Source organism: Coregonus clupeaformis, unplaced genomic scaffold (assembly GCF_020615455.1).
Source record: "Coregonus clupeaformis isolate EN_2021a unplaced genomic scaffold, ASM2061545v1 scaf0094, whole genome shotgun sequence".
In the NCBI taxonomy this organism is placed as follows: domain Eukaryota; kingdom Metazoa; phylum Chordata; class Actinopteri; order Salmoniformes; family Salmonidae; genus Coregonus; species Coregonus clupeaformis.
Window position 1 is genome coordinate 395,449 of NW_025533549.1, and position 21,028 is coordinate 416,476.

General features: G+C 46.8%; 1 protein-coding gene across 1 annotated transcript in view; it reads left to right on the forward strand.

The window, feature by feature from the left end:
• Nucleotides 1-21,028, forward strand: part of LOC121583498 (collagen alpha-1(I) chain-like) — a 79,653-nt gene that overhangs the window by 43,731 nt on the left and 14,894 nt on the right. Inside the window, exons 6-26 of the mRNA XM_045213249.1 lie at nt 3,427-3,471; nt 3,822-3,941; nt 6,192-6,230; nt 6,482-6,535; nt 6,814-6,867; nt 8,352-8,459; nt 8,664-8,717; nt 8,843-8,896; nt 9,211-9,255; nt 9,475-9,528; nt 9,664-9,708; nt 9,996-10,049; nt 10,178-10,222; nt 10,371-10,424; nt 10,571-10,615; nt 10,726-10,779; nt 19,920-19,964; nt 20,135-20,188; nt 20,426-20,533; nt 20,627-20,680; nt 20,914-20,967. Of these exons, the coding sequence (XP_045069184.1) occupies nt 3,427-3,471; nt 3,822-3,941; nt 6,192-6,230; nt 6,482-6,535; nt 6,814-6,867; nt 8,352-8,459; nt 8,664-8,717; nt 8,843-8,896; nt 9,211-9,255; nt 9,475-9,528; nt 9,664-9,708; nt 9,996-10,049; nt 10,178-10,222; nt 10,371-10,424; nt 10,571-10,615; nt 10,726-10,779; nt 19,920-19,964; nt 20,135-20,188; nt 20,426-20,533; nt 20,627-20,680; nt 20,914-20,967 (1,239 nt within the window). The remainder of the gene's footprint in view (nt 1-3,426; nt 3,472-3,821; nt 3,942-6,191; nt 6,231-6,481; nt 6,536-6,813; nt 6,868-8,351; nt 8,460-8,663; nt 8,718-8,842; nt 8,897-9,210; nt 9,256-9,474; nt 9,529-9,663; nt 9,709-9,995; nt 10,050-10,177; nt 10,223-10,370; nt 10,425-10,570; nt 10,616-10,725; nt 10,780-19,919; nt 19,965-20,134; nt 20,189-20,425; nt 20,534-20,626; nt 20,681-20,913; nt 20,968-21,028) is intronic.

The following is a 21,028-nucleotide window of genomic DNA, read 5'->3' on the forward strand; positions in this document are numbered from 1 at the left end:
CGTAGGTTTGGTGCGTGGAGCAGGAACAGGCCGGGCTGGGCTGTCGACGCACACCGTAGGCTTGGTGCGTGGAGCGGGAACAGGCCGGGCTGGGCTGTCGACGCGCACCGTAGGTTTGGTGCGAGTGGCAGGAACAGGCCGGGTCGGGCTGGCGACGCGCACCGTAGACTTGGTGCGGGTGGCAGGAACAGTCCGGACCGGGCTGGCGACGCACACCGTAGGCTTGGTGCGTGGAGCAGGGACAGGCCGGGCTGGGCTGTCGACGCACACCGTAGGCTTGGTGCGTGGAGCAGGGACAGGCCGGACCGTACTGGGAACACACACCACTGGCTTTAAACGGGGATCAGGAACGGGCCGGACCGGACTGGCAATACACCTCAGTACCTCTCGCCGTGCCTCTACGACTTCCTTCCCTCCTCTCGCCAATGGCTCCCGTAACCCGGTGGCCTTCTCTCCTCGTCTCCTATTTCGCCCTGTGGCAGCCTCCTGCTGCCCAGTCGCCCACGCCGTGTGCCCCCCCCTAAAAAATTATTGGGGGTGCCTCTCGTCCGTCCGACGATGGCACTGCTGACGCCGCTGCTCCTCTCCTGCCTGGGTCTCCCCCTTCATAGCCCTCCGGTACCGGACGGCCTCCTCCTCGGTAATCTGCCCCCAACCGAGGAGGACATCCACCAGCGTCACCTCCTGCGTGTGTTCCTGGACACGCTGCTTGGTCGTTGTATGGTGGGTTTTTCTGTCACGATCGTCTTGACGAGAAGTAGACCAATACGCAGCGTGTTGAGCGAACATGATTGACTTTATTACCGTCAGTGATAATAAGCACACTAAACAAAAACAATAAACGACTCGTGAAGTCCACGGTGACAAAGACCGACAAGGAACAAAAACCCACAAACACAAGGTGAAACACAGACAGTTAAATATGGCTCCCAATCAGAGACAACCAGCCGACAGCTGACACTCGTTGCCTCTGATTGGGAGTCACACAGGCAAACATAGAAATAACCACCCTAGAACACCCAAACAAAGAAACAGAACACATAGAATGAACACACCCTGGCTCAACATATAGAGTCCCAGAGCCAGGGTGTGACAGTTTGTGTCTTTTTTTGAACAGGGTATGGTAGTAGGTGCCAGGCGCACCAGTTTGAGTGTGTCAAGAACCACAGCGCTGCCTGGTTTTCATGCTCAACAGTTTCCCGTGTGTATCAAGAATGGTCCACCACCCAAAGGACATCCAGCCAACTTGACACAGCTGTGGAATGCATTGGAGTCAACAAGGGCCAGCATCCCTGTGGAACGCTTTCGACACCTTGAGGCCATGCCCTGAACAATTGAGGCTGTTCTGAGGACAGAAAGGGGTGCAGCAGTGTTCTTAATCAATCAATCAAATGTATTTATAAAGCCCTTTTTACATCAGCAGATGTCACGAAGTGCTTACACAGAAACCCATTCTAAAACCCCAAACAGCATTCAATGCAGATGTAGAAGCACTGTGGCTAGGAAAAACTCCCTAGAAAGGCAGGAACCTAGGAAGAAACCTAGAGAGGAACCAGGCTCTGAGGGGTGGCCAGCCCTCTTCTGGCTGTGCTGGGTGGAGATTATAAGAGTACATGGCCATTAAGGCCAGATCGTTCTTAAAGATGTTCAAATGTTCATAGATGACCAGCAGGGTCAAATAATAATCACAGTGGTTGTAGAGGGTGCAACAGGTCAGCATCTCAGGAGTAAATGTCAGTTGGCTTTTCATACCCGAGCATTCAGAGATCGAGACAGCAGGTGCGGTAGAGAGGGAGAGAGAGAGGGAGAGAGAGAGGGAGGGAGAGAGAGAGGGATGATTTGTACACTCAGTGTATGATAGTTTACTAAAAAGACCAGAACCGGCTTGCCTATATACATAGACATGGAATCACTGGTCACTTTAATAATGGAACACTAAATCAAATCAAATCAAATCAAATTTTATTGGTCACATGCGCCGAATACAACAGGTGCAGACATTACAGTGAAATGCTTACTTACAGCCCTTAACCAACAGTGCATTTATTTTAAACAAAAAAAGTAAGAATAAAACAACAACAAAAAAAGTGTTGAGAAAAAAAGAGCAGAAGTAAAATAAAGTGACAGTAGGGAGGCTATATATACAGGGGGGTACCGTTGCAGAGTCAATGTGCGGGGGCACCGGCTAGTTGAGGTAATATGTACATGTGGGTAGAGTTAAAGTGACTATGCATAAATACTTAACAGAGTAGCAGCAGCGTAAAAAGGATGGGGAGGGGGGGCAGTGCAAATAGTCCGGGTAGCCATGATTAGCTGTTCAGGAGTCTTATGGCTTGGGGGTAGAAGCTGTTGAGAAGTCTTTTGGACCTAGACTTGGCACTCCGGTACCGCTTGCCGTGCGGTAGCAGAGAGAACAGTCACTTTAATAATGTTTAAATACTGATTTACTCATTTCATATGTATATACTGTATTCTATTCTACTGTATTGTAGTCAATGCCACTCCGACATTGCTCGTCCTAATATTTATATATTTCTTAATTCCATTCTTTTACTTTTAGATTTGTGCGTATTGTTGTGAATTGTTAGATACTACTGCACTGTTGGAGCTAGGAACACAAGCATTTCGCTACACCCGCAATAACATCTGCTAAATATGTGTATGTGACCAATTCAATTTGATTTGATTTGATTTAGAACCATCAACCTCAGTTTTCTTTTGTGTTGAATGCATTGTACCATATTCCTTGTGGTTGATTGGTGATGGTTGATGTTACTGTATTGGAATTTCTCCCCACTAAGAGGAAGCCAGTTTGTTAGTTTGCTTTGCAGCTTCCACAGTTTCCACAGGGCAGCAGTGCCAAGGTTAGACGCATGGCCATATCACCGTGTTCTTTAGGCTTCTGAAAGCTTGTCTTTTAACTGGCTTAATGGGCATCTAAACTGTGGGGAGGAAGTCTTTTGACTTTCATAGGTGGAAACCCTGGTAAAGGAAAGCTTTACTGGGGTCAGCTGCTCTCTTCTGACTGCCTGTCTCAGTCTGTTAATAGTGGACAGGGCAGATGTTGTAACCCATTTAGTAGTTAATGTTTATAACAGTACGCTACTAAGCTGTAGATGCAAATGATGCCTCATGGGCTCTTTGTCAACACTCATTTGGATTTTAGGATTAATCTGTTAATCAATGTGTTGTTGTTTGTTGTTGTGCTTGAGCTTACTAGGGCATTGGTTACTTCACATGTGATTGTATGATACAGGAGCTATATGAGAAGTTAAGAAGTCTGTCCCTCTGAACTCCACTACATCTATGAATTAACTTGAATGAATATCTCATGTTCTGTTCTCTCTCTCTCTCTCTCTCTCTCTCTTGCTCTCTCTCTCTCTCTCTCTCTCTCTCTCTGTTTCTTTTGTCTTTTACTTTCTCCAGGGTTTTCCCGGTCACAGTGGCTTACGTGGGTTTAAAGGTGACAGGGTAAGAGGAGCTGATGTTTTGGAATGGCTTGAGGTGGCTTAAATGTATGACATAATGGCCTATGGGTTAGTCTGCTTGACCTCACATACGAATGCACCTTAACTTTGTCTTAGTAAATTATGGAACTGCGTTAGGATCAGAGCATGAGCAGCTATTTTTTTTACGACTGAAGTTTACATAATAAGTAATGTGTTTACAGCAATAAACCCCTAGCTTTTCAGCCTCTCTTTGACTCCAAGTCCTCCTGTAAATGTGATATCCCTCACAGTCCAATATGACTGACTGTATGACTTCAGCTTACTCATTCTAGGTGTAGATATGGTAACTAATACCTATGATGTTTGTCACAGGGCCAGCTGGGGCCTGAGGGACGTGTAGGGCGACAGGGGGATCCAGGCCCCCCCGGCCCAGCTGGTCTGCCGTCTTTCTACCTGTGGAAGAACACTATTGAGGAGTGGGCTGCTTTTCGGGTGAGTTGACAACCCCCATTCCATCCCAAATCCTACTAAAAGCATTGCATTTGGGACAAACCATTCACTAAACCCTAAACCTCAACCAAATATTGTAATTAATAATGTGGAAATTGAGCAAGTTGAGGAGACTAAACTGCTTGGTGTAACCCTGGATTATAAACTGAAATGGTCAAAACATATTGATGCAACGGTAGCTAGATGGGGAGAGGTCTGTCCGTGATAAAGCGCTGCTCTGCTTTCTTGACATCACAATCAACAAAACAGGTCGTACAGGCCCTAGTTTTGTCTCATCCGGTCTACTCCCCAGTCATGTAGCCAAGTGCCACAAAGAAAGACATAGGCAAATTGCAGTTGGCCCAGAACAGAGCAGCACGGCTGGCCCTTAAATGTACACAGAGAGCTAACATCATTGACATGTATGTCAATCTCTCCTGGCTCAAAGTAGAGGAGAGATTGACTGCATCACTACTTGTCTTTGTGAGAGGTATTGACGTGTTGAATGCACAAGCTGTATGTTCAAACGACTAGCACACAGCTCAGATACCCATGCATACCCCACAAGACATGCCACAAGGGGTCTCTTCACAGTCCCCAAGTCCAGAACAGACTATGGGAGGTGCACAGTACTACACAGAGCCATGACTACATGAAACTATTCCATATCAAATAACTCATGCAAGCAGTAAAATTTGATTTTACCTTATGGAACAATGCGAACTGTGAAGAGACACACACACAGGCACTCACACACACATACATTGTAATATTGTTGTATGGTGGTATTATAAATGTTGTATTTTACATACTGTATGTAGTGGTGTAATAATGTTATACAATGTACTGTTTTATTTTGGGGGTTTTGTGTGATGTAAGTGCCTTAATGTGTTTGGACCCCAGGAAGAGTAGCTGCTGCCTTGGCAACAGCTAATGGGGATCCCTATTAAATATAAATGGGCGGCAGGTAGCTTAGTGGTTAAGAGCGTTGTGCCAGTAACCGAAAGGTCGCTAGTTCTAATCCCCAAGCCGACTAGGTGAAAAATCTGTCGATGTGCCCTTGAGCAAGGCACTTAACCCTAATTGCTCCTGTAAGTCGCTCTGGATAAGAGCGTCTGCTAAATGACCAATTAATTTTTTTATTTTTTTATTTTATAAATACCTCACCCCACCTCACTTATAATCAGCCTCACTCCAAACCCAACTCAAACCTGTCACACCTCAACTCCAACCCCAAATCCCACCCCCAGCCATAACCCAACCTTGCCCCAACTCTCACCTAAAGGCGTCTGCATACTAGGTTCAGTTTGCTCCTAGCAGAACTCGGCTAGGTGAAGTGAACGTCTGTGCCTTGCATACTCCCTTATAAGACCGTCGCTTGAAAAACTAGAAAAAAACGGCAGTAGTACTGTTTGTCGCTTTTTTTTAAAGATAAAACTCAAGAAATCTGTAATACATTTTGACGTTTTTGCTGAGGAGGTCTTAGTCGCAAACCTTTATATCTAACTAATATGTTTGGTGCAGTATTTCTCAAGTTAAAATATAAATCATACAAATATATACGCAAACTGTTTCGGATGCGTATCATGCGGACGCCTTACCGTAACTCCACAAGGACATACAGTATTAGGCTATGACCCTGTAGACTGCCTGTGCAGGGTTGCATAATTCTGGTAACTTTCCCCAAATTCCCAGGTATTGCCCAGAGGTTTTCCCAGGCTAGCTGTACATTCTTTGACCCCACACTGTTGGTGTGTGTGAGCCGGTGCTCCATCTATCTCTCATCAGTTTTATCCCCCTGCCTGAGTCTGAGACTGACCACAGCTGCAGGCTGTATAGTACAGCATGACTATCAGCGTGACAGAAAACTGCATGGACATTATTGAATAAAGATGCTGTGTAAGAATAAAAGGCAATTTGTTACTCTGGGCTTTGAACTGAGCCATGTGGCCAGACAGATAGATCAGATACTGCTATCTATTTCAAATGAGTGAGGATGATGATAAAAATAGCTTTGATTTTAGCCCCTGTGCCTTTTCTTGAGAGGATAAGGCACCGCATAAAACCAAGAAAACCAGGCCTGAAAACACCTGACAAACTTTTATTTATGAGTGAAATGTCCCTTTAAGATAGCAACGCTATGAATTATGGTTAACACATTGATGGAATCTATATACATTACATTTTCTTATTGTTTTGATTCCTGACTCGTGAAACTTTAAATAATTTGCCATGTCTCCATGTTTCTTCCAGCAAACCTCTTTCTACCAGTTGCTCTACGCTGGCTGGCCTGTAAGTAATGGACACCTCTCCCATGACTAGGACTAGACTGGGAATGCATCCCAAATGGCACCCTATTCCCTATATAGTGCACTACTTTTGACCAGAGTCCTATGGTTCTTGGTAAAAAAAATGTGCACTATAACGGGAATAGGGTGCCATTTGGGACACATTAAGGGTCTTATAGAGTATATGGGTCATAAAATACAGCAGGGTGTGTTTTGGTTCTTCCTGACACCGTTTTCTTCTCTGTGTGCCTGCAGAGGGAGCAGGGACCCCCAGGACCAGCTGGGGAGATGGGGAAGACGGGCCCACAGGTGAGTGAAACCCCTTCCCTGCATATTTGGTCCTACTTTAGGTTTGGTAGAGAGTCTCATCATCTGGGTAGTATACCATGAATACTGGTTTAAATGTCATGGTGCAGTTGAGATGAACGCCTGATCAATGAATCAACACTCAGCAAAAGTGTTGATTCATACTGTTTTAACCTCTGTATTGTGAGTTATACATTTGTCTGTCCCTGTCTGTCTGTCTCTGTCTGTCTGTCTTGCTCCCCCCCCCCTCTCTTTCTTTCTCTCATTCTTATCCCACCCAGGGGCCAACAGGTGATCCTGGCCAACAAGGGCCTCCGGGAATAATTGGAGAAATGGTAAGGACTGATGACAGAATAAATGTTTGTGGTCATACGCACATCCTTAAAAGCAAAGGGGCTGGGCTAATAAAGTATACATAAAAAGAACAGAAAGGCCTGCACACTATATTTCAGTCCAAGATGACCTGATGAAAATCCTCCGGATGGAAACGTTGTCATTAAAGGTGATAATTAGTATCATAGAGTGTGCTGGCCTTTCTGTTATCAAATCAAAATAACATATTTTTGAGTACTGATGACATCCAATCTGGGTTTAGGCACATTACTGTTATACAATAACTCCCAATGACCCCATTGTTGTCCCTGGGAAATTGGTCAAATCAAAAACTGCTCAAGTTGTTTTTCAGCTGAATTAATAGATGTCATACTGCTATGAGGATTTGACTGTACCAAACATGTACTTAAAGAAAGTGTGGGATAATCTGTTTAGCTTTTAGCACTTTGTAAAGGTATTAGCATATAAGGCTCTTCCCACGTCCCTCACAACCACACAAACACATTAGCACAAGGCTTGGAGCCTGATTTCTAAGCTGTGCCTTTGTGGTAACAGAAAAACACAGACAAAAACAGAGAGAGGCTTTGCTATGTTGTGTCTTAGCCAGTCAGAGACCTCAGCTGAACTGAGGACTGACGCTACGGGCCTAACAAGACGGCCCACATCAGAGACTGCTGAGGTTTTGGGTACAGTTGTAAACACTTCCTCTCCTTCCCCAATACGAAATCTACGGTGTCTGGGCTGTGTGGCACACACGTGGCGTGGAGAATGGCTGTATTGTGTGTATGTGTGTGTATGTGTGTGTGTGCGTGCGTGTGTGTGTATGCAGTGTGTGTGTGTGTATACAGTGTGTGTACAATATGTATATGTGCACCTGAGAACTCTTTTATCAGTCAGGCACGCTTCTGCATGTACAATATGAATCACTGTCCACACACACGCGCGCACGCACACACACACAAACAATATCCACACTGCCAAGAGCTAACAGGTGTTTAAGCTATCTGATTTGTACATGTTCTCCACCTGTCTGCAGTGCAGGTTATTGATGACAAGGAGGTCTAAAGTCTAACTTAAAGATATACTAATAGTGTCTCCACTTCTCATCCTCTTGATAAGCTCTCAGTGCACCCTGCTGGGCAGGAATGGTGCCATGGTGCCTTAAATAGCACCCTATTCCTATATACTGCACCACTTTTGACCAGAGCCCTATATAGGAATAGGGTGCCATTTGGGATGTAGCCCAGGTGTGTTAGGGTGTGTCCTCACTGTGTCACAGGTTTACACAGCCTCAGATCAGGTGATGGTGTCTCTGTCATGGATCCACAGCCTCTGATTGGGTGATGGTGTCTCTGTCATGGATCCACAGCCTCTGATTAGGTGATGGTGTCTCTGTCACGGATCCACAGCCTCTGATTGGGTGATGGTATCTCTGTCACAGATCCACACAGCCTCTGATTGGGTGATGGTGTCTGTTATATTGCAGGGTGAGCCGGGCCCAAAGGGCGTGGCGGGCAGAGCAGGGCTCCATGGGAAATATGGAGAGAATGGGCAGGACGGTCAGCCTGGGATGCCGGGTGACCCTGGGCGACAGGTGAGGTCAAAGGGCACCACTTAGTGATTACATGATAACCCTCTGATTATGAACCCATCTGTTCTCAGAAACAACCATTCTAGCCATTCTCTATATTTAGTGCACTACTTTTGACTAGTAAGTATTCCCTAAGAAGTGCACCATATTGGGAATAGTGTGTTATATCTCTGATTATATCAATGATTGCTGTCTCATTTTGCTTAGGGACACTTCGGGTATAGGGGAGAAAGCGGTTCCAAAGGAGAAGAAGGGGACGAGGTAAGGTGGTTGGACAGCGAAACACTGGTCTAATGAAGAGTACCAATGAAGAGCATAAGTCCTTTACACTTTCTATGAAGTACATATGTATAATGCTTTAACACATCTGTTATAATGCCTTATAGGGCCTTATTGGAGCCAAGGGTCCAAAAGGACATATAGGAGAACCGGGCTTGAAGGTAAGACTCAAGTATGATTGTTGACTATTGTTCCGTAATTACTACAGTACCACACTGAATTAAAGTTATCCTTAGTCCCCAGTCTTCACTGGTCAAGATTATTAGTTGGAATATGCTGCCCCTTAGTGGAAAGAGTAAGTACTATGAGAGCTGAATGCTCTGGCTTGTACAGTTCATGTCAGTTTACATCAAATGTTTTTTGATTGTCTTTACTCATATCCCTGTAATGCTCATGTATGCATTTTGCTGATGACTTTTGTGTGGATAGCCCTCTCTATTGAGAGCTTAAAATGTGATATTTGTGTGTCCTGTAGGGCTCTATTGGTTTACCAGGCCGTCCCGGTTATGTTGGTCCACCAGTAAGTGTGTTTGTCTCACTGTATGTGTTCCAAATAGCACCTGTATTCCCTTTATAGTGCACTATTTTTTACCAGAACCCTATGGGTCCTGGTCAAAAGTAGTGCACTAAATACGGAATAGGGTGCCATTTGAGACGCAGTCACTGTCTCTTTTCTTTCAAGCTGCCTTTTTTGACATACTTTATAAAACGTTTAACCCTATGTCTGTCTTTTCTTCAGGGGCCTCAGGGAGTCAGAGGGGCCACAGGTCCCGAGGGAAACCCCGGACCTGACGTGAGTGACCCATAGTAACAATACTACACCTTGTTACAGATTTACAGATTCCAACATTTCTGAATACTTTAGGGTGTTATTCATCAGTAATTGAATGTGTCATTGACTTGTGTCCATGTGTTTGTGACTCTCCAGGGGGAGGCTGGGTTTGATGGGCCTCCAGGGCCTCCTGGGTCAGTGGTGAGTAGACAGCAAACAAGTATGTACTTTCCCTACACTTCTTTGGCTGTCCCCATAGGAGAACTCTCTGTGGAAAGGGTTTTACATGGAACCCAAAAGGGTTATGTCTGGAACCAAAAGGGTTCTACCTGGAACCAAAAAGGGTTCTTCAAAGGGTTCTCCTGTGGGGACAGCCAAATAACCATTTTAGGTTCTAGGTAGCACCTTCTAGGTAGCACCCAATTCCTAATGCTATGTCACTCATCCCATATCATATCACTCAGTGTGTATATTTTTGTTTTGCGTAGGGAGCCACTGGTTTCACAGGCCCTGTCGGCGCTCAGGGAGCTAAAGGCTCACAGGTGAGGTGACATTTTGACCCAGGAGATGAGGGTCTTTCCATAAATTTTTTTACTTAACACCTACTTTACTGGTAGCTCTTTCTGAGTATGTCAGCCTTCACCAAATGTAGCCTGCATTTACCTTCTAGGGAGAGTTCGGCCCTGTTGGAGTCATCGGCCCCAGAGGCCCCCAGGTAAGAGGAGACATTTGCTTGTTGTGTTTTCTTGCCTAAAGTTGGGTCACATTTAACAGAACTCTATGCTCGTAAGACTTTAAGGGAAATATTACACACATACTATACACATGTTTTAAAATGACCTGATTTCTGTATATTTCACCAGGGACCCCAGGGTTTAGATGGCGAGAGTGGGCCTCCAGGACTCAGGGGAATCCAGGTCAGTCTCACTCAGCTGCACAGTAATTTTCCCTAACAGAGACTTGGGACCAGATGATTGACTAATGTATCAGAGGGATTTCTCACCATAATAACATATAATATCTGGGGTTAAAGGTAATCTGTACTGTTTTCATATTTTCACAGGGACAGCCTGGGATGAGTGGTGCCCCTGGTCCGAAAGGTGATCCTGTAAGTCTCTCCTCTCTTCTCTCATAAAGTTCCTTCTGCTCTCGTAAACAAACTACTATAAATGTCTCTTTCCAACCCCCTCTTTTCCTTCCTTTCTCTGTCTTCCTCAGGGGCCTATGGGGATAATGGGTATCCGGGGTGAGCCAGGGTTCGAGGGGCCCATGGTGAGTAGCATAGTACCCAGTGGACTGGCCACCTAAATCGCACCCTTCCTTCCAGAGATACACACACATAGCAACGTCACAGTACCCCCATGTGCCACTTAAAGCTAGAATCCTTAATTGAAACAATAACAAAGTGGTTACCGCGCCAGTGTTTTGGTAAATAGCTGAGGCAAGGGCCTGGAGAAATGTAACCACTTTCAAATTTATAGACAGAGATGTGGATGCAAGTACTGACCATCCATTATATCAAAATTATAGTTTTAACCATGTTTTGAGTCTATAGAGTGTTTGTGTACATACTGTACATTGTTTAACAACATAGTAAAACAAGTTGTATTTTGTGTTCTGATGGGATAAGACAGTTGTTAGCTATAGAAATTTGCTATGTAGAACAAACATGCCTCTCTGTGATGTTGAATAAGGAATAACGTATACGTTCCAAAACTTTGTGTCCTACTGACCACGTCCCAGGTTGTTAGCTATAGCTAGCTAATGAGGTAACGTGACTGAATAAGGTGTAGCCTAAACAAATGGTTAACAGTCCAGTCCGCAAGTTGCCTAGTTTAAGAACGGCCCACGATATGCTTTATGAAAATGCAGCCCGCCAATGCACAACAGAAAGAAAAATACACTGCTCAAAAAAACAAAGGGAACACTTAAACAACACATCCTAGATCTGAATGAATGAAATTATTGTCACGACCCGGTGCGAGAAACAGTCACTAATAATTGTCAGAACCCAGAAGATGAGGCAGACACAGCTGTACTAGAGATGGTGGTTTAATAAGAACAAAATCTTCAGGCAAAGAAACTAAATCCACAATGTCCAAAAATAAAGCCAAGAGGCACAAAGAGGAAAACCTCCAAAAAACAAAAGAAACTCCACAAAGTGGTAAAAACAGCAGGGAAAAACAAACCTCAAAAGACTACTCAAACAAAACACAAGAACTAGACCAGAGAACCTCTGGAAAATCCCACCAGAGAAATATCTATATAAAACAAGGCTTGGGCTGGGGCTGGGTGCTAACTTACAAACACTGAGCAAGGAACTGAGGAACACACAGGGTTTAAATACTAACAAGGGAATGACCTACAGGTGCAAACAATAATTAGAGCAAGAAAAACAAAAGGTACAAAAAAGGTGCAATGGGGACATCTAGTGACCAAAACCCGAACAGTCATGGCCAAAACCTGACAGAATCCCCCCTCCTAGGAACGGCTCCTGACGTTCCTACCAGCCTTCTCAGGGTGGAGGGCCCTGAACTGACGAATGAGGTCAGGGTCCAGTATGTCCTTGGCAGGAACCCAGGAGCGCTCCTCGGGACCGTAGCCTTCCCAGTCCACCAGATACTGCCAGGACCGCTGCACCCGGCGGGAATCCAGTATCCGGTGGACGGTATAAGCCGACTGGCCACCGATAACACGGGGCGGAGGGGGAGGTCTGCCTGCCGGGATAAGGGGAGAAAAAACAACAGGTTTTAATAAAGAAATGTGAAATGTTGGATTGATCTTAAGTGATCTGGGTAAGTGCAGGCGAAAAGTAACGGGATTGACTCTCCTGGCAATCTTAAAGGGACCGATGAACCTCTGGGACAGCTTGCGAGACTCCACCCGTAGTGGTAGGTTCTTAGTTGAGAGCCATACTCTCTGGCTGGGGTACAGGGTAGGACCGGGACGGCGACCTCTGTTGGCTTGTCGTTGGTACTGCTGAGAGGAACGCAGAAGATTAAGACGTGCCTTCTTCCACGTAAGCCGACAGCGTCTGATGAACCTCGAGGCTGAAGGCACTCTGACTTCTGCCTCCTGGTCCGGGAACAATAGAGGTGCATAGCCAAACTGACACTCATGCGGGGACATACCAGTGGAGGAGGAGCACAAAGTGTTGTGCGCGTACTCGGCCCAAACAATGAAGGATGACCAAGTGGACGGGTTGTTGGAAACCATGCATCTGAGGGTGGTTTCCAGCTCCTGATTCATCCTCTCAGTTTGGCCATTGGACTCGGATGGTACCCTGAAGATAAACTGGCCGTGGCCCCTATGAGTTGGCAGAAGGCCTTCCAAAACCTTGAGGCGAACTGGGGACCTCTGTCGGAAACCATATCTTGCGGAATCCCAAAGACTCGGAACACATGGTTAATCACCAACTCAGCTGTTTCCTTGGCAGAAGGTAATTTGGTCAAAGGAACAAACCTGGCCGCCTTAGAAAACCTGTCGATGATGACTAGGATCGTAGTATTACCATGGGACGGAGGAAGGCCAGTAATAAAGTCCAACGAGATATGGGACCAGGGTCGGTGGGGAATAGATAGAGGGTGAAGAAGTCCTTGAGGGCGGAGGTGAGAAGATTTGCCCTGGCAGCACACGGAACAGGCCTTGATGAAAGTGGCAACGTCTTCTTTTATGGTGGGCCACCAGAACTTACGCTGGATGAACTCCAAGGTGCGGCCTACGCCCGGGTGACAGGTGAGGCGAGAGGAGTGCCCCCCCACCGAAGGACTTGGGACCTTGCTGCCTTGGGAACAAACAACCGATTAGCAGGACCTCCTCCAGGGCCCGGTTCGATGGCTTGAGCTTGTTTCACTGTATCCTCCACTTGCCACGAGATCGGAGCCACGATCTTAGCGGCCGGAAGGACAGTCATGTCAGTATCTTCTCGAATGGCAGGAGAGTAGATTCGTGACAAGGCGTCCGGTTTGAGATTCTTCGACCCGGGTCTATAGGTGAGGATAAACTGAAATCGGCTGAAGAAAAGAGACCATCGAGCTTGTCTGGCGTTCAACCGCTTCGCCTGCTGGATATACTCCAGATTCTTGTGGTCCGTAAGCACTTGAAACGGTTGAGAAGCCCCCTCGAGCCAGTGTCTCCATTCCTTCAATGCCATCTTAACCGCTAGGAGTTCACGATCCCCCACATCGTAATTCCTCTCGGCCGGGGTAAGCGGGTGAGAGAAGAAGGCGCAAGGATGAAGCTTCTTGTCTTCACCCCTCTGAGACAGGACAGCTCCAACCCCAACCTCTGATGCGTCTACCTCCACCACAAAAGGTTCATCCGCCGTTGGTAGTGTCAGGATGGGAGCAGAGAGGATGCGCTGCTTGAGTCCTTGGAAGGCCGTCTCAGCTTCTCTTCCCCACAGAAACCTTGTGTTGCCACCCTTGGTTACCGCCGAGAGAGGGGCTGCCACCGAGCTGAAGTTCTTGATGAACTTGCGGTAAAAGTTGGTGAAGCCCAGGAAACGCTGAACTTCCTTAACGGACTTGGGGGTGGGCCAATCCGCTACCGCCTCTACCTTCTTGGGGTCCATCTGGACTCGTCCGGGTTCCACTATAAATCCCAGGAATTGTACTCGAGAGGAATGGAATTCACACTTCTCCGGCTTAACGTACAAATGGCTGTCCAGGAGGCGTTTGAGCACTTGTCTGACATGCTTAGTGTGTTCTTGAAGGGAGCTCGAAAAGATGAGGATGTCATCCAAGTAAACAAACACAAAGATGTTAAGCATATCCCTAAGCACATCGTTTATGAGCGCTTGGAACACAGCCGGAGCGTTGGTCAGGCCGAAGGGCATCACCGAGTATTCGTAGTGACCAGTAGGCGTGTTGAAAGCGGTCTTCCACTCGTCCCCGGGTTTGATCCGCACAAGATGGTATGCGTTCCGCAGGTCAAGCTTAGTGAAGACAACTGCTTCCTGGAGCAGCTCAAAGGCTGTGGCCATAAGAGGTAGCGGGTAGCGGTTACGGACGGTTATGGCATTGAGTCCCCGGTAGTCGATGCAAGGTCGTAATCCACCGTCTTTCTTGGCCACAAAGAAAAACCCTGCTCCCGCCGGCGAGGTAGATGGACGCATGAGGCCTGCTGTCAGAGCGTCCTTGATGTAGGTATCCATAGCAGCTCGTTCGGGAGGAGAAAGGGAAAAGATCCGACCCCTGGGAGGGCAGGTCCCCGGCAACAGGTCGATGGTGCAATCGTAAGGTCTATGGGGTGGTAGTTTGGTGGCCCTCTGTTTGCTAAATACCAGTTTGAGGTCATGGTAACACTCGGGAACTCGGGACAAGTCGATGGATTCTAGAGACTCGGAAGGAGAACTCTGGGAACTCGGGAAGATACAAGTGGCTTGGCACGTAGGACCCCACTGCTTGATAGTGCCCACAGACCAGTCGATGTGAGGGTTATGGCTGTGAAGCCAGGGATAACCAAGGACGAGAGGAAACTCGGAACAGGAGATCAGATGAAAGTTCATCACTTCCTGGTGTTGGGAAACTGAAAGTCGTAAGGGGGTAGTGGCACGAGTGACAAGTCCAGATCCCAAAGGACTTCTATCCAACGTAGTAACCCTTATGGGGTCACTTAGAGGTTCAGAAGGAACGCCATTCTCCTTCGCCCAGATCCCATCCATGAAGTTACCTGCGGCTCCAGAGTCTACCAAGGCTTGAAGAGAAAACTCGTGGTCGTCCCAGGAAAGGGTAACTGGAATGAGCAGGCGGGAGTTGGATGGATGGGAGGAGGTTATGTTTCCCGTTACAGTCCTCCCAGGCCTGCACGGGAGAGTGCGTTTCCCTGGAGCCCGGGACACGTGGAGCGGAAATGGCCCGGTTTGCCGCAATATAGACAGCATCGCTCCCTCATCCGGCGGTCTCTCTCAGCCTGGGAGATGCGTCCAACCTGCATGGGTTCTGGTGGGGCCAGCGAGGATAAAGGTGGAGACTCGGAGCTGGAACCGATAGGAGCTAGGGTGAGCGGTCTATGGTTTTGTTCTCTCTCTCTCAGACGCTGGTCTATGCGTGAAGCCAACTTGATAAGGGACTCGAGGTTGTCCGGTGGTTCCCGAGTGGCCAGTTCATCTTGGATGGTGTCAGAAAGACCCTTCAAAAAACACACTGTGAGCGCCTCGTCGTTCCAGCCACTTGCTGCTGCCACAGTGCAGAACTGGATGGCATAGTCCGTCACGCTGCGCCGACCTTGGCGGAGAGTCAGGAGCTGTTTGGCTGAGTCAGGGCCGTTGGTAGGACCTTGAAACACTCGCTTGAATTCTTCAGCAAAGGTAGAGTAGCTGGCACAGCAGGGACTTTGGGCATCCCACACAGCAGTAGCCCAGGCTAGGGCCTTTTCCGACAGCAGGGTGATGATATATGCTATCTTGGACCGGTCGGTGGGAAACGACGATGGTTGCAGCTCAAAGGAGAGAGAACATTGGGTGAAAAACCCCTTACAAACACTCAGATCCCCTGAGAACCGTTGGGGAGGCGGCAGACGAGGTTCAGCCAGGGGATTAACTGCCAGGGGCCCTTGAATCGGATGAACTGGAGCAGAAGCGGTTGCCGGGGAAAGTCGATCCGAAATCTGCTTTATGGAAGTCAGCATCTCTGACAGAAGTTGAGAATGTCTAGCCATTAAGGCCTCTTGCTGAACCAGAGCAGCTTCGTGGCGTTGGACAGTCCCCTCATGGTGGGACAGCATGGAAAAAAGATCCTGGGTACTGGCTGCCTCTGGGTTCATAATAATGGCTCAGTGTTTCTGTCACGACCCGGTGCGAGAAACAGTCACTAATAATTGTCAGAACCCAGAAGATGAGGCAGACACAGCTGTACTAGAGATGGTGGTTTAATAAGAACAAAATCTTCAGGCAAAGAAACTAAATCCACAATGTCCAAAAATAAAGCCAAGAGGCACAAAGAGGAAAACCTCCAAAAAACAAAAGAAACTCCACAAAGTGGTAAAAACAGCAGGGAAAAACAAACCTCAAAAGACTACTCAAACAAAACACAAGAACTAGACCAGAGAACCTCTGGAAAATCCCACCAGAGAAATATCTATATAAAACAAGGCTTGGGCTGGGGCTGGGTGCTAACTTACAAACACTGAGCAAGGAACTGAGGAACACACAGGGTTTAAATACTAACAAGGGAATGACCTACAGGTGCAAACAATAATTAGAGCAAGAAAAACAAAAGGTACAAAAAAGGTGCAATGGGGACATCTAGTGACCAAAACCCGAACAGTCATGGCCAAAACCTGACAATTATCTTATTAAATACTTTTTTCTTTACATAGTTGAATGTGCTGACAACAAAATCACACAAAAATTATCAATGGAAATCAAATTTATCAACCCATGGAGGTCTGGATTTGGAGTCACCCTCAAAATTAAAGTGGAAAACCACACTACAGGCTGATCCAACTTTGATGTAATGTCCTTAAAACAAGTCAAAATGAGGCTCAGTAGTGTGTGTGGCCTCCACGTGCCTGTATGACCTCCCTACAACGCCTGGGCATGTTCCTGATGAGGTGGCGGATGGTCTCCTGAGGGATCTCCTCCCAGACCTGGACTAAAGCATCCGCCAACTCCTGGACAGTCTGTGGTGCAACGTGACGTTGGTGGATGGAGCGAGACATGATGTCCCAGATGTGCTCAATTGGATTCAGGTCTGGGGAACGGGCGGGCCAGTCCATAGCATCAATGCCTTCCTCTTGCAGGAACTGCTGACACACTCCAGCCACATGAGGTCTAGCATTGTCTTGCATTAGGAGGAACCCAAGGCCAACCGCACCAGCATATGGTCTGACAAGGGGTCTGAGGATCTCATCTCGGTACCTAATGGCAGTCAGGCTACCTCTGGCGAGCACATGGAGGGCTGTGCGGCCCCCCCCAAAGAAATGCCACCCCACACCATGACTGACCCACCGCCAAACCGGTCATGCTGGAGGATGTTGCAGGCAGCAGAACGTTCTCCACGGCGTCTCCAGACTCTGTCACGTCTGTCACATGTGCTCAGTGTGAACATGCTTTCATCTGTGAAGAGCACAGGGCGCCAGTGGCGAATTTGCCAATCTTGGTGTTCTCTGGCAAATGCCAAACGTCCTGCACGGTGTTGGGCTGTAAGCACAACCCCCACCCGTGGACGTCGGGCCCTCATACCACCCTCATGGAGTCTGTTTCTGACCGTTTGAGCAGACACATGCACATTTGTGGCCTGCTGGAGGTCATTTTGCAGGGCTCTGGCAGTGCTCCTCCTGCTCCTCCTTGCACAAAGGCGGAGGTAGCGGTCCTGCTGCTGGGTTGTTGCCCTCCTACGGCCTCCTCCACGTCTCCTGATGTACTGGCCTGTCTCCTGGTAGCGCCTCCAAGCTCTGGACACTACGCTGACAGACACAGCAAACCTTCTTGCCACAGCTCGCATTGATGTGCTATCCTGGATGAGCTGCACTACCTGAGCCACTTGTGTGGGTTGTAGACTCTGTCTCATGCTACCACTAGAGTGAAAGCACCGCCAGCATTCAAAAGTGACCAAAACATCAGCCAGGAAGCATAGGAACTGAGAAGTGGTCTGTGGTCACCACCTGCAGAACCACTTCTTTATTGGGGGTGTCTTGCTAATTGCCTATAATTTCCACCTGTTGTCTATTCCATTTGCACAACAGCATGTGAAATGTATTGTCAATCAGTGTTGCTTCCTAAGTGGACAGTTTGATTTCACAGAAGTGTGATTGACTTGGAGTTACATTGTGTTGTTTAAGTGTTCCCTTAATTATTTTGAGCAGTGTATATAGCGCCGGTATTATGGGCCATATCTTTTGAAAGGTTAGGGTTAGAATCAAGCCATTTTCTCTGAGGAAAAGATGGAGACTTGGCTACATTGGCTACAGAACCAGGAGTAAATGCAGTGGGGAAAGTGGGAGGGTTGAGCGAGACTACAAATTCAAAGACAGCCTACTCTATTCATGGCTTTTCTATCTGCAACGTTCGAGAACATTTTGCAGCTGAACGTGGCCCTGGCAACATTACCAGTAGCCTATATGCAAACATTTGGTGGCACAGAAAGAAAGGAAAAGAAGGAAAAGGGATAGCAAACAATTTGTTGACTAAATTCCTCTTGCCACTACACTATATCTGACTGGGTAAATAACAACCCCCCCCGGGGCATGGACTCGACTTGGTGTCGAAAGCGTTCCACAGGGATGCTGGCCCATGTTGACTCCAATGCTTCCCACAGTTGTGTCAAGTTGACTGGAGGTCCTTTGGGTGGTGGGAAACTGTTGAGCGTGAAAAACCCAGCAGCGTTGCAATTCTTGACACAAACCGGTGCGCCTGGCACCTACTACCATACCCCATTCAAAGACACTTCAATCTTTTGTCTTGCCCATTCATCCTCTGAATGACACACATGTTTCAGTTGTCTCAAGGCTTAAAAATAATTATTTAACCTGTCTCTTCCCCTTCATCTACACTGATTATAGTGAATTTAACAAGTGACATCAATAAGGGATCATAGCTTTCACCTTGATTCACCTGGTCAGTCTGTGTCATGGAAAGAGCAGGTGTTCTTAATGCTTTGTACACTCAGTGTAAATGTTTGTCATATAGTATTTCTGCTGTTGGGAAGAGAATATGATGTTATGCAGAAAACTATGTTGGTAGGACAAGGCTATGCATGTTTGTGCACATGGAAGTCAGGGATTTGTGTTTACTATAGGTTAATGAGGCAATACAAATGTGATGTGACTCAAATTAAAGGGCATTTAGTTGACAGAAATGCCCCACTTTTTTCGTCATTTTGACAATAACTAGACTAAATCATTATCCAAATGACAAAAATGTGACTAAAACATAAAGATTTTTTTGTCAAAATGACTAAGACTAGACTAAATCTAAAAAAAAGAGTTCCAAAATTAACACTGGTCTGAATGATGACCACACTGTATCTTCGTGTGATATTAAATGACCCATTTGGAGAAGTTGTAAACTGCTAGATTGCCATACTGTAGAAACTCATCCCCAGGTGGTTTGCATGTGAGTTTAGCTCTGGCAGACATCCTCTAGGCGATGCTCAGTTTTACAGCTCCTCCGGCTGTCACTATCTCTACACGTATGTCTCATATATCATGCTGTTATCAGATGGCGTGTCATTAAAAACGTGGTTAGACAGTGTTCAGTCTAGTCAGTTTACATTGTCAGTCAGTATGGCTGAAGTGTGGCTATAGATTAGACAAATGAGATCATCATGAAAGGGAAGATTTTGTTAAATATTTCTGGAGTTTCTGGGGCCAGGATGTGATAGGCCTCCATGTCTATCTACTCGAAGCAAGAAAATCGAACTAAAAGGAACTAACACTTCAATCCCTTCTCTGTCATTATTTGATTGAAGGGGCCACTGGGAACACAAGGTCCAATGGGTTTCCCTGGTATTACTGTAAGTATTAGTACTGCTACTGCATTTTACTGAAATTAATTTTTATATAATACATTGTTGTATTGTGCTTGGATTGATTCAAAACACTTTGAAGAATCAGGTTGCATGCTTTTCAACTACTTACTGTACCTGCAGTCCTCTGACTCCTCTCTGACCTCTGACCTCCACAGGGCAAGAGAGGACCAGATGGGGACAAGGGGGACCCTGGACTGAAGGGGGAGAGAGTAAGAACCCAGCCTCTGGAGACCTGTACACATTCATACTTTTTGACATCTGAATTATGAGTTACACGTTTGTCTTCTCTCTCTCTCTCTCTCTCTCTCTCTCTCTCTCTCTCTCTCTCTCTCTCTCTCTCTCTCTCTCTCTCTCTCTCTCTCTCTCTCTCTCTCTCTCTCTCTCTCTCTCTCTCTCTCTCTCTCTCTCTCTCTCTCTCTCTCTCTCTCTCTCTCATTCTATCTCAGGGTGTTCAGGGTGCTTCGGGCATCCAAGGGCCTCAGGGAGAGAGGGGTCCTAGTGGCTTCCCTGGCTTTACAGGGCTCAAAGGTCAACCTGGCACTAAAGGCATTGGGGTAGGCCGACTCTCTGCCTTATCACTGTATCTACAGTTATAGACTGCTACTTTACCATTGGAAGACTGATGGATTTTGTGTCTCCTCTTTAAGGGGGAGAATGGAGAAACTGGCCCTCAGGGAAAACTGGGCAGAGATGGGCTGAAGGTCAGAGAAGACTTAAAAAATGAATGCATTATAGTGAATGAAACATTTAGAATATAATTCAGTCTGCCTGTTAAGATTGGTCAAAATGATGATAAAACTGTGGATTTCATGTCCTAAAATAGCGTGTCCCAAATGGCACCCTATACACTATATAGTGCACTACTTTGAGTCCTATGGGGTGCCATTTGGGAAATAGCCGTAGTCTCATAAAAAATCTCTGTGTTTCTCTGAAGGGGAATAGGGGACCAGATGGCCGAAACGGCCAGCCTGGACACAGAGGGACCAAGGTAGGACACTCTCCTATTGAATGTGTTTATGAGGGTTGGAAAATTCTGGTAACTTTCACAA